Below are 16,167 nucleotides of genomic sequence, written 5' to 3' on the forward strand. Positions count from 1 at the left end.
TGTCTCTGTCTGTCTCTGTCTCTGTCTCTGTCTCTGTCACTGTCTCTGTCTCTGTCTCTGTCTCTGTCACTGTCTCTGTCTCTGTCTCTCTCTGTCTCTCTCTCTCTACGAAAGCCTGAGTTATGTCTTTGGGCTCAGGGGGAGGTTGAATAGACACTTTCTTTCCTCCAGGGTATACATAACACATTAATGATGCATAATAAATATTTCCTGAATGAACACATGATTGTCTTCAGTTAAAAGTAAAATCCTCACTGGATATCAGGAGCATAGACTTTAGAACTGTCAGATGCCTTAGAGAGCATCAACTCCAACCCTTCTTCCAATCCTCTTCCAAGTGAGGAACCCGAGTTTCAGGAAGGGAAATGACTTGCTTAGTATCATGCAAAGTATACTTTGATGTCATGTGCTTCTTAATCTCTGGAACCTGGTTTTGGTCATGTTTTTCTAGGATTGCTCTAGAAGCCCAACCATGAGGAATCCTGGTTCTGCCCCAGCTCTGCCATTTGAATTTACTGTGAGACCTTGGGCAAGTTGGGCAGCCAGGTGGCACAGACGATGGAGCACCCAATGTGGAGTTAGGAAGATCTGAGTTCAAATCTGGCCTCAGACACTTAGTAGCAGTGGGACCCTGGGCAAGCCACTTAACCCCAGTTGCCTAGCCCTTGTCATTCTGTCTTAAGAATTGTTACTAAGACAGAAAATAAGGACGCCAAGCCTCATGAAGGCCAAAGTCTGGAGAGGAACCAGCTCTATTAGGTGTGATGGTTTTTATCTGGTTGTCATTTATGATAATCATAGGATTTGGGAGTTGGAAAGCATCAGGTTGGAGCCAGTCTATCAGGACCTTGAATGTCAGATAAAGGAGTCTGTTATTTATTTGGTTCCTGGACAAGGATCTCCTGTAGTCAGCTGTAAAATGTGATCTAGCCAGAGGCTTTCTGTAAGGAAGAAACATCTGAGTTAAACTGTTTTCAATCACTTTGCTGACTAAACCGTCTTTCCCATTCTGCTCCTCCTCCTCTTCCCCTTATTCCCCTGGTTTGGTGGGGACAGAAAGGCTTCCCAGCTTGAAAGGCGGATTCCAGAGGTGTGAGATGGAGCTATTGGCTTCTGCGATTTGGATTCTCTGCATGGGGAAGCTATAAAGTGCTTGCATAAATGTGAACTAATGGCTTGAGAGAGAAAGAAATTCACACATAAATCTGCTTGTTTTTGGAGAGAGAAACCAAACATTCAGTTCACTTGCCTTTTCAGTTAAAAAAAGAGAATGTGCTTGATGTCCAAGGCAATAAATGAACAATTAAAAGATGCTTTTTAGTTTTATGTTGTGATGGATTATGGGAGAAAGGGTAAAAAAAAGAGAGAGAAGGGAAGGGGGAAAGGAGGAAGAGAAAGTTAAAATAGCAAACTTTGTAGAAATCATGGGATCATCAATGCATGCCATCTGAGGCAATCAACTGACAAATTAAAAGATCCTTGTTATTTTCATGTTATGGTGGATTATGGAGAAAGGGTAAAAAAAGAGCGAGTGAGAAGGGAATGGAGGAAGTCAGAAAGGAAGAGGGGAAAGGTAAATTCGGCAAATATGGTGGAGATCACGGAATCATAAATTCCAGGGCTGGGAGAGAACTTAAAACAATTCAGCCCAACTCTTTTATCTCAAGGGGAGGCCCAGGGAAGAAGTAACTTGTTCAATGTCATACAAGCAATAAGGAACAGGGCTCTGATTTGAACCCAGGGTGCCCAACACCAAATCCAGCCTTCTTTACACTATATTGCACTAGGTTTGTCTCATCACCCCAACTCTCCTTTGTGTTCACAATTGTTTTGGTGGCGAGGGACTGGTAGTGGTGATGGATAAGACAGGAACACATAAATATTGCTACCAATAAAACCTTTTAAAATGTCACAGATCAGGTAAAATTAGGCCAATGGCCCAATGGTTCTCCCATCTCTCATTTTGAATTGAGCTGTACCTGCTCCCCCTATGGCTCTCACCAAGCCTTGGGATAGTGGAGGATTTAGAAAGTGAAGGAGCAGCAATGAGTTTGAGATTGCAGAGGAAACTCTTGTCTCCATCTTGGCAAAGACCACCATCATTTTCTAGTCTTGAAGCATCAAGCTCATGCCAGGGTCTGACTTCTGCTGAACAAGGACCCACACCCATACATACACAGAAACTCAACGCCATTCAGAAAACATAGGCTTTATTATTGATTAGTGGTAATCATACACTGTGTTCCTGTAATAGTTCTAAACTTGTACACATTTGCCCCACTAAAAGTCTATATGAGTATATGTCATTGAATCGAAATGGAGCATGGCAAGAGGAACGGGCTAGGAATTACTTGGGGGTCTTGGTAGGTTTATGTTAGCAATAGGTATAAAGTGCGGGGCGGGGGGCAGGGTAGGGTAGGAAAGAGAGCATTGAACAGAAGATGCTTCTGGCCTTTTGTTCCGTAGGGCCTTTGGATGCTAGAGTGATGGGGCAGGAAGGAAAAAAGCAAATGAGAATAGAATACTATTGCTCAGCCGCTTCTGGGCTGTGTTCTTCTCTTCAAGGGAAACCCAGTTTCATCAAATAGTGCACAAGGAAGGCAGTGCCAATGATGGGTGGAAATCCACATGGTTTGGAATCATGACCTGGGCATGCCACCTGCCACCTCCCCATCACCACTGGGGACAGGGGTGAGATTCCCAGGGGACATGGGACCTTCACCAGCCACAACTGGTTTCCATTCCTATACAAAAGCTTTGCCTACGCTTCCAGTCCCATCGAATCCATTCCTATCCAATGCAATCCAATCCAAGGTTCTTTAAACTCCTACCATGCTCAAGGTGCTGGGTATCACATGCTTACATTCTGAAAACCCTTAAGACTAAGGAGACCAGAGGGTGGGGCACCAACACTCCATCAACATGCACTTACTCAGTGCCAGCCACTGTGCCAAGTGCTGGGGACACAGGTATAAAAAAGACAGTCCTGCCCTCAAGAAGCTTACATTCCAACAGGGGGATACAATCTCTTCACACACAGGTGTGTATTCTGGCTTGACAGTACCCTCAGCACCCAGTTATACTAGTCACAGATCTGTCTCTCGGTCTGTCCCTCTACTTTCCCCTCTTCTTTTTTTGTCTTCTATTTCACCTCACCTTCCAGGGTGCCAGGCATGGCTGGCTGTATCGGTTTACTCAGATTGGGGTCATTTATTCCTTACAGGTTTGGGGTACCTCTGCTTGTTTCTGTCCAGTATCAAGACTGGTCTCAGTCCAAGGGGAACTGTCCCTCCACCAGCGGTTGGATGAAATAGCCCTAGCACCTGGGTTAGTTTCTTCAGAAGTCAGTTTTCCTCTTCATATCTTGCTTCAGAAATCTTCTCAGCATATAACTAAGGCTCTTGTGTCTCAAAGCGCCCACTGGAAGACTGGGTCCTGGCTTAGAGGGGCTGGAAGGTGGGAGGAGCGGGTGCTTCTTTGAGGAGCGGGGGGAAGAGGGAAGTTGATAAATGTGATCAGCACTCCCATCCTTAGCATTCAGTGCTTCGAAGGGCTAAGGGCCCTAATTAAGATTTTTGCTTTTTTTCCTCAGCTAAAAAAAATGGTGCTCTTGTCATAGATTCTTTGGTCCTGCTAAGCACATGTGGGCTAATCTTTTGCCCAGAACTCAAGCTTTGCTTTATTTTTCCCTCCCCGGGCAATTCACCCTAAAGGAGAAAAAGTCATCTAATCTAGACATCTCCAACCAAATGGACTCTGGCGTCTATTGCCAATAAATCCACAGGTGCTTGTCTATCTTCTGCCTTTGGTAATGCCCATGCTAAGGTGTGAAATTACTATGTGCTCATGGTCTCACCAATGGCTTATTTGTCATTCTCTGGATCTCTTTGGAACTGAGTAAAACCTTCTTGTCAGCCTCCAGTGGTGGCCTTTGAGCTAGGTGACCAAGGGGGCCTTGTCTTATGGGAGCTGGGGGAGAAGGTTTCATCTCTCTGAGGTGGCTCATCCCATTGGCTCTTCCCTGATCCTAGGCTCTCATGGCTAAAAGAGTGAGTGCTCCTGGAGTTGGTAGGCATGGATGAGGCTATACTAGAAGTAGTTCTTACTTTCAGTCACCATGACCCAGGCATAGAAGTCAAGCTAGAATGGGAGCAAGAAGCACCTTATTTGCTTCTGGGAGATGCGTCAGGCCAAGGTTCCACCTCACCTTTAGATCTACAGATCTGAAAATCCCTGGAAAGGGAGGGAAAGCATTTGGCCAAAATCTTACTTCTCGGCAGGATGACAGAAAGATGCAATTTCCCCCTCTCTGTTGTGAAATTGGTGTTGGCATTTCAGTGGGTGAGGTTGGAGTGGACGTGCAGTTTTGGAAACAGCAATGAATCTGGCAGGCTGATGGGGTGGGAGGGACCCTCATGATGGGGGGGGGGTTCATCCTTGAATTGTCCCTTCCAGAGATTCACAACAGCTGTGGAATTTGTGTCTGATGAACCATGCAGTTTGTTTTTTAAGTCCATTTTGGAAAAGACAGTACTACAGTGTCATAGCCACATGGTCCCCTGTTTATTGCTGGCATTCACTGAGGGAAGAGAAGAAAAGAGAGGAGAGGAGAAGGGAGGCCGATGGAAACAACACCTGAGAAGTAGCGGGCCACTGGATTGGCATCAATGCTGGAGGCACTCTCCTTCCATCTTCTTTTACTCTGCTCTTGGGGCGTGAGAAAGAGATGACAAGTTTCCTTCATTGGCTTAAGGAAGTGATTAGCCCCTGAATTCTGCTTGTTAATTAAGTGAATCTCCAATCTGCTTCTGGCTTTCCCACATTTGCATTTTTAGGATTATTAAATTCTTCTGGTTGTGCTGGGCAGACTTGGGAAAGGAGGCAAATGATTCTCCCATCTCTTCTCCAAGGTCCATTTCCCAATGAGCCAGACAGGATTGGGAAGAATGTGTTGGCAATCTTGGAGCATCCAGATCCTTCCACCAGAGGTAGCTGTGTCCTTGGTACTGGTGACTTCTCCAGGAAATGTTTGGTGGCCCTCATTTCATTCTGAAGACACCAAGTGGAATTTAGGGAGCAGTTAGCCAAGCAGCAACACCAGTGAGTCAGGTTTGCTTCTAAGCTTCTATGCTTCCACATCATTCAGGGTCCAGGGATGCGTTAGACCAAATCTGGCAAAGCCACTCAGTGCCCTGTGCCACATGGACTTGATGGGAAACCCTGGGATAAGAAGTGCCCTCCATGCAGAATTGATGAAGGAAGGAAGACTGTCTCCAGGGTATTCTCCTCATACAGACCAACGTCACTTTGGAAGCTCCTCTTTTCTCTCATTTTCTCCTCTGAGCATTTTCTGAGCAGCTCAGACTTGCTTTAGCATCCTTGATGGCAGGCCACCTAGCAGCACTATTGGTACCACTAGCTCTCTGTCCAAACTCTCCCATTTTCAGTGCTTGTATTTCATAAGTCATGTTGACTCTTTCTCCAAAAGACAGTTGGGGCCTTAGCTGGCTGATGGCCATGGACACAGGTGCTCTCTTCCTGAAAGTCAGTCTTGGGGATGAGGTGGGAGGAGGGACCCTGGAAAGGAGCCATAGGTCCTGTTCTTCAGAGTGCTGAACATCTCCCAAAGAGCAATGGAACACTTGTGGACCCCCATTGGCAGGGACCATTCTTGTCTGCCCCCAAAACTGATGGGCAAAGCTGGGGGCAAAGACAAACATCTAGGGCCATGTAAGAGATATCAATCATCCAATGGCACCCTTTGAAGAAGACAGAGATGTGAAGAGTCATGCCAGCCATCTATCTTGGGTCTTGACGGTTTTACCATTACCAACATGGACTTTTATAGTGAGGTGACCCTCCTTGGTCTCTGATAATTAACCCTCTCTCAATCACCAAAATACTCTATGTTTTATAATATGCATCATATATTAAACATTTTCTGTTAAATACGGCTTTTTCTCTTATAATGTCAGTGGTTAAACAAGTCAGGCAGACTCTCTGAAGGTACATAGCAGATCTGTCTGTTCACTCCAAGGCTTCAGTCCTTTGAAAGGGGAAGGGTCTATTTGAGGAAGAGAATTCTCTCTCCTTTGTCAGTTCCTGTGCTGCAACTTGTCACTCTTCTTTTGAATATTTCTCTCTGATTTCTCCCTCATAACTTGATTATGTTGAGAAGGAGCTGAATGTGCCCCATGTTCGGTTTTGCTGTGGGGTGACAGCCTTGCCCCAGAGGTTCTACAATCCCAGACAGTCAAATTAGCCTCTTGATCATGGGATGACATACACTGATCCCATGACTAGATGGCTCTCCTACGCAGCTCATCTGGTAAGAGGACACGTTTTCTGTCTATTCAAACATCAAATGGGAGGTGGGAAGTGGGGGAACAGGGCATTTAGTCCTCCTGATCTATATTCCATTAGGAGAACTCTCAGTTATAAAAACTGTCAGTTGTAAAATGGCTGCAAATATTATTGCAGCCTAAGTAGAGAGGCAGACCCCCTCCTCCATGTAATACCAGGTTTCCAAGAGAAACCACATGGGAGCGGGGAGAGTTGGCATGGAGGGGCTCCTTCCTATAGTCATTGGTATAGAGACCCTATCTGGAGATTAGCCTGGAGCTCTTCTTCTAGAAAGGGCTTCTCCCTCCCCACCCCTCCCCTTAAAGGAAATGTTCAAATAGCTGACAGGGGGACCATCCCATGATAGGAATGTCTCTCTATATATCTCTATATATTTTTTAGAGCAAATTGTGCTAGGAATCCCTCCAATTTGAGATTTTGGTAAGACGAAGCCAAGAAACCAGCTTCCACCCCTTTCTCTGCCTGTTTCCTGCAGACCATGACATGGTAGCCAGGCGATAATGCTTAGGATTTGGAAGAGCTTCTTCCTGTGGTTATCCTATGAGAGAACCACATTTTTATTTCATGGAAGACAGAGCTTGTCACTTCAGGAAGTTCTTTGTGGAGGACGTGGTAGGCACCTTCGTAGATCTGCAACAAGAGTGAGACAGAGAGTGAGAACCACCAAGGATGGAGCAGAGACAAGGCACAGGTCTGGGCACCTGAAGTGAACCTTAGAGTTTAGGACGTGGACCCAAGCCCCCAGACCAATGATGGCACTACCAGGGACCTGTGGACCAAGCCCGGGGCAGAGTGGACTCCTTAGAGACGTCGGGTGGATTGGAATTCAAATCTTTAATCTGTCTACACAAGTGGGCCTAGAAAGACCAACAGATACTCAGTAAAGGCTTATTGGTGATGATCAAAACTACTAAAAGGACGACCTATGGCTGGGGAGAGGGGCAGCGTGGTATAAGGCAGATGGTTCCAGGCTGGGTGTCAGAACACTGGCACTCTCACCCAGCTTGGAAGCTGAAGATCTGAGTGATGCAGAACAAGTCATGGAACCACCTTTCCTCTTTGAGACTCTGCTTTTCTGTCTGTAAAATGGGCATTTTATACTAATATAATAGGATAGGATAGGATATAATGTAATACAACATAAATATATTATACATACAATGTATATAGACATGTGAATAAAAGTATAATTTTATATCTACCTATAGACATATCCATATAATACATATCCACTATATATCCACCCCACCCTACACACCCAATCTCTGTCACAGGGTTGTTGTGAGGAAAAACGCTTTGTAAACCTTGAGCTATAAAAATGTGTGTAGAAGAGAATATATTTACATATATATCTTTGCATATAGAGGGGAATAAAATATATACACATAGGTGTATGTGTAGGGGAAAGGAGGGAACAAATTGTGTGTGTGTGTGTGTGTGTGTGTGTGTGTGAGCGCACATGTGTCCTTTGCTCCGTCAGAACCAGTCCAGGTACTAACCTGCTCTCCTACCCCCAAACAGAAGTCTTGGTGCATTTTGAAAGTATTAAAGATTAGAATCACACTAGTAATGAGGGGAGAAAAGAAAAAAGGGATGGCAACTAGGAGAATAAAGGGAAAGAGAGCCAGAGAGAGAGAGAGAGGGAGAGAGAGAGAGAGAGAGAGAGAGAGGGAGAGAGAGAGAAGGGAGAAAGGGAGGGAGAGAGAGAGAGAGGGAGAGAGAGAGAGAGAGAGAGAGAGAGAGAGAGAGAGAGAGAGAGAGAGAGAGAGAGAGAGAGAGGAAGAGAGAGAAAGAGAAGGAGAGGGGAGAGAGAGAGAGAGAGAGAGAGAGAGAGAGAGAGAGAGAGAGAGAGAGAGAGAGAGAGAGAGAGAGAGAGAGAGAGAAGGGAGAAAGGGAGGGAGAGAGAAAGAGAGAGAGAGAAAGAGAGAGAGAGAAAGAGAAAGAGAGAGAGGGAGAGGAGAGAGAGAGAAGAGAGAGAGAGAGAGAGAGAGAGAGAGAGAGAGAGAGAGAGAGAGAGAGAGAGAGAGAGAGAGAGAGAGAGAGAGAGAGGGGAGGGGGGGCTGGGGAGAGTGCAATCTTCCTTTGCTTTCTACATCCCCCCCCCTTTCTTCTTTCACTACCTTAAACAATCCCACCATAAGAAGAGACTTTTGAAACATTTTGTATGTCACAACTCTAATAGAGACTCCAGGACACACACACATTTATTCCCTCCTACACACTCACACACATTTATTTATTCCATTTCCCTCTACACACACATACACATTTATTCTCTCCTTCCACCTCCACATAACACACACATATATTTATTTATTGCCTTCTTCCCCTCTATACAAACATATATATTTAAATATACATTTATTCTTTCGTTCCCCTATACACACACATTTATTCCCTCCTACACACTCACACACATTTATTTATTCCCTCCTTTCCCCCATATATAATACCCACATATGTGTGTATATATATATATATATATATTCTCTTCTTCCACTCTATATATATATTTAAATATGTTTATTCTGCCCTTCCCCTTTACACATAACACATGTATGTGTGCAGATTCCTTCTCCCCCTCTCCACCCCCACACTGGACAGACACCCACACTGGACAGGCGCCCACCTCTCAGAATGGGCTGCCATCACAATGTTTCTTTCAGACCATTTCCACACTACAGACACAGTCTCAGGTCCGATATAGGAGAGTGGGGGGGGGTAGAGAGAAGGCTGTAGTGAGTCACAGGTTCAAATCCCAGCCCCTGTGGGCCTCTAGGACATCCTAAACTTCACTGTACCCCGGTGAGCCTCAGTCTCCTTCTGAGACTCAGAGACCCCCAAGATCTGTCCTAGCTCTACCCTCCAACCTCCCCATCCCACACGGCCTTGGGGCTGGTGGTGCAGAAGACACCCAGCTCGGATTTACCTTCAGGGTCTTGTCCTGGCTTTTGGCAGCTTCCATGAGGACGTAGGCCCCCTTGCTGTCACACAGCTTGTCGGCAGATCCCTGCAGCAGCAGGATTGGCAGTGTCAGCCTGGGGAGGGCCCTCTCCACACGGGATACAGCATTCAGCAGCTGGATGCCAAAGCAAACCTTCAACCCTGTATGACAGATCAGGGGATCTGAATTGTAGGAATCCACCTGCAGGAGGAAAGAAGTACCAGTGAGAGGCTTCCCTTGGCCAGGGGCACACCTGGGGCAAGTTTTATCTCTCCGCTTTGCAGGCAACCTGCATTTTTGAGAGAAATCGAACAGCTCAGGTGAAAATTGTTATCATCTTGACTCTGAGATAATCTTTGTACTTAGCACAGTGCCAGAGATATAGCAGACACTTAATAAATACTTCTCTCCTTCTTCCTTCCTGCTGGCATCTCATTCCAATCAAAGAAAATCTCTTATCTTCATCCAACATTGGGTTCCCCCCCTTTCTCTGTCCTTGAATTCTTTCTCATCCTTCTCATTTTATTTTCTCTTGCTTCCTTTTCCCCTCTTTCTTCCCCACGTTCATTCATTCATTCATTCATTCATTCATTCATTCATTCATTCATTCATTTTCTCTGTCTTGCTCTCTCTCTCTGCTTTTCTCTCTTTCTCCCCTTCAAGTGAGCATGTACATACATATATGTGTATTTAGATCATCATATAAGATGACTCATGTTGTATCCCCTCCAGTAGAATAGAAGCTCTCTGAGGGGAGAGATTTTTAAGAAAAATGTTGTCTTACTATCCCCAGCCCCTAACCCTGCTTTGCTCATAATCACTTAACAAATGCTCTTCAGAGCAGATTGGACACACTTACTGGGGTTCAACTTCTGCCTGTTAGCTACATGTAATTAGTAAGGCTCCCACATCAGGCACTATAGGGGTACAAGAATGAATAGGAAATCATCCCCCCATCCTCACAAAGACGCGCAGTCTGACAGCAGAGGAGGGTACCCTACACAAAAGCCCTTATTGTGCTAAGTGGACATGACCCTTCGTTTTTGAAGGCTTTGCCATGGAGGCGCATGCTCTGACAATCCTAGTAAACTCCAAAGACTTCTAGCATAATGGGCCTTGGGGATGGCCTCTTTGTGTGTGTGTATGTGTGTGGGCGAGCTGTGTTTTGATGTACAAAGACCAGGCTGCTTGAGTGTGGCCTCCCAAATAACAAAATTTTTGGTCGCAGCCACTTAAAAAGATGTCAACAATGGTCTCTCCTCACCCCAGTCCTTCCTCCACTCAACTGTCAAACTAATCTTCTGACAGCATAGTCCTAGGTCATCCCCCCTACCCTGTTTCCATTCAATAAACTCCAATGGCGGCCCCATTCTCTCCCAGATCAAATGTAAAACCTTCTGTTGGGCTTTAAAGCCCTCCATAACTGTCCTTTTCCTCCCCTTCCACTCTTTCCACACCATACTGCCTCCATGTACCCCCCAATCCAGTGGCACCGACCTTCCTGCTGCCCCTTCCATAAAACGCTCTTGTGTACCAATTCTGGACATTTCCATAGCCCATCTCCCATGCCTGGAATGTTCTCCATCCTCATCTCTGCCTCCTTCAAGCCTCAGCTAAAGTCTCTGCCTACAAGAAGTCTTTCCTAGGCTTCCTTAATCTTCCTAGTCTTCCCTCTGCATTTGGGGAAAGACATTCATGAGCTGAAGGGTATCCAGAGGAAGGAGACGAGGATGGCAAGAGCTAGTTGTGGGAAATAGGGGAGAGGGTGGCCTGGAAACAAGATTTAACAGGGGATGGAAACCGTCTTCAAGTATCCAAAAGGCTGCCAACCTCTGACTTCCCCGACTTCCTTTAAGTCTTGAATGAAATCCCACCTTCTACAGAAAGCCTTCTCCAATCCCTCTTAATTCTACTGCTTTGCCTCTTTGAATTATTTCCTACTTAACCTATACATATCTTGCTTTGTATATATTTGTTTATATATTGCTTCTCATTAGATTGTAAGCTCTTTCAGGACAGGAACATTTCTTTTTTAAACCCTTACCTGCTTTCTTAGAATCAATCCCAGGGCAGAAGAGTGGGGATAAGCAATGGGGGTTAAGTGACTTACCTAGGGTCACATAGCTAGGAAGTGTCTTAGTCAAGATTTGAACTCAGGATCTTCTATCTATAAGTCTGGCTCTCTAACCATTGAACCACCTAGCTGTCCCTTAATAAATGTTAACTGCCCAATCCTTGATTATTGAGGGCAGAATTTGGAACAACAAATGGGTAGAAGTTGTTGAAAAGCAGACTTTGGCTTGATAAGCTTTCACAATTAGATCTAGTTGCTATAGTCACACTAATAGTAATAATAATAATAATAATAATAATAGCCTGCATTGACAGAAGAGAATTCTTTAAGGTTTGCAGTGTTTGACAAAGATTATCTTCTTTGATCCGCACAGCAAACTTAGGAGGTAAATGCTATTATTATCTTCTTTTTACAGAGAAGAAAAAGAAGAGAGATGGAGGCTAAGTCACTTGTCCAGGGTTACATAGCTAGGGAATGTCCAGGGCTCAATTTAAACTCAGGTCTTCCTATCTCCATGACCAGAGTTCTAGCCATTGGGCTTCCTCACTGTTTCAATTCCAAATTGGAATGGGGGCATTTTAAAAAAAACTTTCGCTTTCCATCTTAGAATCACTATTGTGTAGTGATTCCAAGGCAGAGGAGTGGTCAGGGCTAGGCAATGGGGGTCAAGTGACTTGACCAGGGTCACACAGCTAGGAAGTGTCTGAAGCCAGGTTTGATCCCAGGACCTCCCATCTCTGGGCCTGACTCTCAATCCACTGAGCCATCCAGCTGCCCCCAGAATGGGGGAATTTTAGGAAGTAGGCAGGAACCTATTTCTGAAGATGTTTTGAGCAGAGGCTAGATGCCTGGTCACATTCTGAGAAGAAGATTTCTGTTCAGGAAAGAGTTAGACCAGATGGCCTCGAAGGTCCCCTCCAGCCTCAAATCTCTGGCCCTCCTAGGGTCACAATCTGGGCTGCAGATTCAGCCTGTATTCCTTTCCATGCTAGGAAGTGGTCAAGAAGAACCAGGCTATTTGCGAATTACCAGGAAAAAGAAAAGGAACAAGAGAATAAAATGTGCCACCACTGAGATAGCCTTCATCCTACTGCCTGGCTCAAGGCTGGTGCCAAGCCATCCATCTGGGGGCTCTCCAGTGCTGAGCAGAGCTCTCGTGGCTGTCTGAGTGGCTTGGGAGGGGAGGCTATGCCACATGGGCTGTTTAGTTCTCTCGTTACAGAGCTTGAGGTTGCATGGTTTTCCAAGGTCAAGTTCCCAACCTCCCAGACCTTCTCCTTAAAATACTCTCAGGAGTCTTGCCCAGATTGGTTTTTAATGTCCCATGAAGATGCTGAGGGTCCCTCTGGAAGGTTGTTCTCTAGGTTAATGGCCCTAACAGCTTAACTACCTTCCTGAGAGGCAATTCAAGTTGTTTCTCCTCCTTGCCCACATTGGCCACTTCAGACAATGGCCTATTTTGAGTCTGAGTTCCTGCCAAGCCAGCAGATGTGGGCAAAAGGGCAGGAGATGAGATGGGAGTAGGACATAGGGCTATGGGGGAAAGGAGAAGAGAAAGGCGAGATGGCCCAGGACTCCTTTGCTTAGAAAGAAGTAACAGGGTTTGGGAGAAGCACTTCCCAAGCCAAATCCTGTGTTCTTTTGCCTTTGGTGTAGGGGAAAGAGCCCTGGCTTGGCCACTTATCTGTCTGTCTTTCACACACGGTTGTCCAAGGAATGCTTTGGGCCACCAAAATGGGAATTGCTCTTATTTCCCAGGAAATTTTAGTTCAACCAACTTTTATTTTTGCAAGACCTTATTCAGGTAAGTCAAAGGCAGCCGGTGGACTTTGAGGATTTCCAAAATAAAATCTCTTTGGAGAAAGAACCTTTGAATGAATGGAACAGGAGCCAATGATACTGTTTCAGGCAATACCTAGAAGTTTTCAATAAGACCTGATTGAACACAATGAGGGTGTTGCCCCTATTGTCCAATCTTGAGACTTTACTTTCTCCATCTTATTTTATAACATTAGGTATGATGTAGTGAATACAGAGTTGGCCTCTGAGCAGGGGTGTGTGGGTAAATATTTAACAACAAGCTTTCTGAAAAGTAGGGGACGTGCTTTTAAGTTTAATCTATATTATTAACATTTTCTCCATCATTTTCTTAGGTCTCTACACAATCAAAAGAACAATAAATCAAGCCTTGATGGGTAACTTGTGATTTCTGGGATGTAATTGCTTATATCCAAAATTTAACATCAGCCTGAGTCTGGGAGACCTGGGTTCAAGTCCTGCCTCTGAAACACACTGAATGGGTGATCCTGGATAAGTTACTTGTCAGTGTTCCAAGACAACTCTACAATCTTAAGTTATAGAGAAGGGACCAATCTGCATTGGTACAGGGAGCTACTCAACAGCATCTCTGCACACTCATGCAACTGTAGCTCTGGTTCAAAAAGTAAAAAAGCCACCAGTATTCAATTAGATTTCACCTTTAAATTACAAAAGAAAACCAACCTCTGTTTTCCTTAGATTTTTAAAATGTCCTTTAGATTTTAATGGTCTGAGCGAGATGGAGCACCTAGCTACCTAGGTAAAGGACAATAATTAATCCTTCAGTGTGGCATAGTATAAATTGTGTTAGATTTGGGGTGGGATGAGCTGAGTACAAATTCTGGCTTTCTTATTTGCTTCTTATTTGTAATTTTAGGGAAAGTAGCTTCCTTTCACTGGACCTCAGTTTCCCCTTCTATGAAATATGGGAATAGGAGATAACAATAGTTAGAATGTATATAGTATATTAAGGTTTGTAAAGCACTTTACAAATATAATCTCATTTGATCCACATAATAACCCTGGCAGGTAGGTGCTATTATTATGTCCACTTTATAGAGTAGGAAACTGAGGTAGGCAGCGATTAAGTAACTAGTCCAGGATCATAGTAATTAAGTGTCTGAGTCTGGATTTGAATTCAGGTCTTTCTGATTTCAGGTCTAGGCAGGGCTCTGTGCACTATGGTGCTACCTGGCTGCCAGTGATCTTTCAGGTTCAGCTCTAATCTAAGATTCTGTCATCCTTTGAATGCCAAATGAAAATGTAAAACTTGTTTCCATTTTGTGACTATAAGGTCCCCTGTTATAATGGAGATAGCATCAAATAAGGACTTGAACTGAAGCTTTGGATTGGGTGCTAATGGGCAATTCACTGTCCCTTTTTGGGGCTCAGTGAAGACACTGTCCTAAATGATGGAAAAGACTAGAAGATCTTCAGCACCCTTTCCATCTACAACGTTTTATGTCCTACCATTTCACGTGCTCAAGTCTTCCAATCCTGAGATTCTCTGTTCTTAAGCCCCCTCCCAACTCTGACCTTTGATGATTGAAGTTCCTTTATTACTTGTACATTCTCTTTTTTAAGATTTCCCTCCCATCTGAAGCATTCCATATTTTAAGACTCCTACTATATCTATTTTTTACCTATACGCTCTGTTCCAAAATATCTTCTGGTTCCAATAAATTCTCTTTTTCAAGGTCCCTTTCAGCCCTGACATTCCATGTTCTGGGGGGCCTCTCAGATCTGGCATTCTACCTTCTAAGGTTCCTCTCAGCTCTGACATTTCATGTTCTAATGACCTTCCCAGATTGGATGTGGAATGTTCTAAAGTTTCCTTCTCCCTGCCCTCTTCAAGCTTGAGTCCCTCCTAACTCTCATTTAATCTTCTAAGGTTCCTCTCAGCTCTGACATTTCATGTTCTAATGACCTTCCCAGATTGGATGTGATATGTTCTAAAGTTTCCTTCTCCTTGCTCTCTTCAAGCTTGAGTCCCTCCTAACTCTCATTTAATCTTCTAAGGTTCCTCTCAGCTCTGACATTTCATGTTCTAATGACCTTCCCAGATTGGATGTGAAATGTTCTAAAGTTTCCTTCTCCCTGCCCTCTTCAAGCTTGAGTCCCTCCTAACTCTCATTTAATCTTCTAAGGTTCCTCTCAGCTCTGACATTTCATGTTCTAATGACCTTCCCAGATTGGATGTGAAATGTTCTAAAGTTTCCTTCTCCTTGCTCTCTTCAAGCTTGAGTCCCTCCTAACTCTCATTTAATCTTCTAAGGTTCCTCTCAGCTCTGACATTTCATGTTCTAATGACCTTCCCAGATTGGATGTGAAATGTTCTAAAGTTTCCTTCTCCCTGCCCTCTTCAAGCTTGAGTCCCTCCTAACTCTCATTTAATCTTCTAAGGTTCCTCTCAGCTCTGACATTTCATGTTCTAATGACCTTCCCAGATTGGATGTGGAATGTTCTAAAGTTTCCTTCTCCCTGCCCTCTTCAAGCTTGAGTCCCTCCTAACTCTCATTTAATCTTCTAAGGTTCCTCTCAGCTCTGACATTTCATGTTCTAATGACCTTCCCAGATTGGATGTGGAATGTTCTAAAGTTTCCTTCTCCCTGCCCTCTTCAAGCTTGAGTCCCTCCTAACTCTCATTTAATCTTCTAAGGTTCCTCTCAGCTCTGACATTTCATGTTCTAATGACCTTCCCAGATTGGATGTGGAATGTTCTAAAGTTTCCTTCTCCCTGCCCTCTTCAAGCTTGAGTCCCTCCTAACTCTCATTTAATCTTCTAAGGTTCCTCTCAGCTCTGACATTTCATGTTCTAATGACCTTCCCAGATTGGATGTGGAATGTTCTAAAGTTTCCTTCTCCCTGCCCTCTTCAAGCTTGAGTCCCTCCTAACTCGCATTTAATTTTCCAAGGTTCCTCTCAGCTCTGACATTTCATGTTCTAATGACCTTCCCAGATTGGATGT

The 16,167-nt window shown here is 44.5% G+C and overlaps 1 protein-coding gene across 5 annotated transcripts in view; it reads right to left on the bottom strand.

Annotated features, from left to right (window-relative positions):
* Positions 1–2,193: 2,193 nt before the first annotated feature.
* The window catches only part of MGLL (monoglyceride lipase), a 214,903-nt gene continuing 200,929 nt past the window's right edge, over positions 2,194–16,167 (bottom strand). For all 5 annotated transcript variants that reach the window (XM_016424527.2, XM_056804741.1, XM_016424529.2 and 2 more), the window contains 2 exons: positions 9,293–9,508; positions 2,194–6,993 (listed from right to left, as the gene is read on the bottom strand). In XM_016424527.2, coding sequence (XP_016280013.1) covers positions 6,868–6,993; positions 9,293–9,508 — 342 coding nt within the window. In that variant the 3' untranslated portion in view covers positions 2,194–6,867. The remainder of the gene's footprint in view (positions 6,994–9,292; positions 9,509–16,167) is intronic.

The sequence above is a fragment of the Monodelphis domestica genome, chromosome 7 (genome assembly GCF_027887165.1).
Source record: "Monodelphis domestica isolate mMonDom1 chromosome 7, mMonDom1.pri, whole genome shotgun sequence".
Lineage (NCBI taxonomy): Eukaryota > Metazoa > Chordata > Mammalia > Didelphimorphia > Didelphidae > Monodelphis > Monodelphis domestica.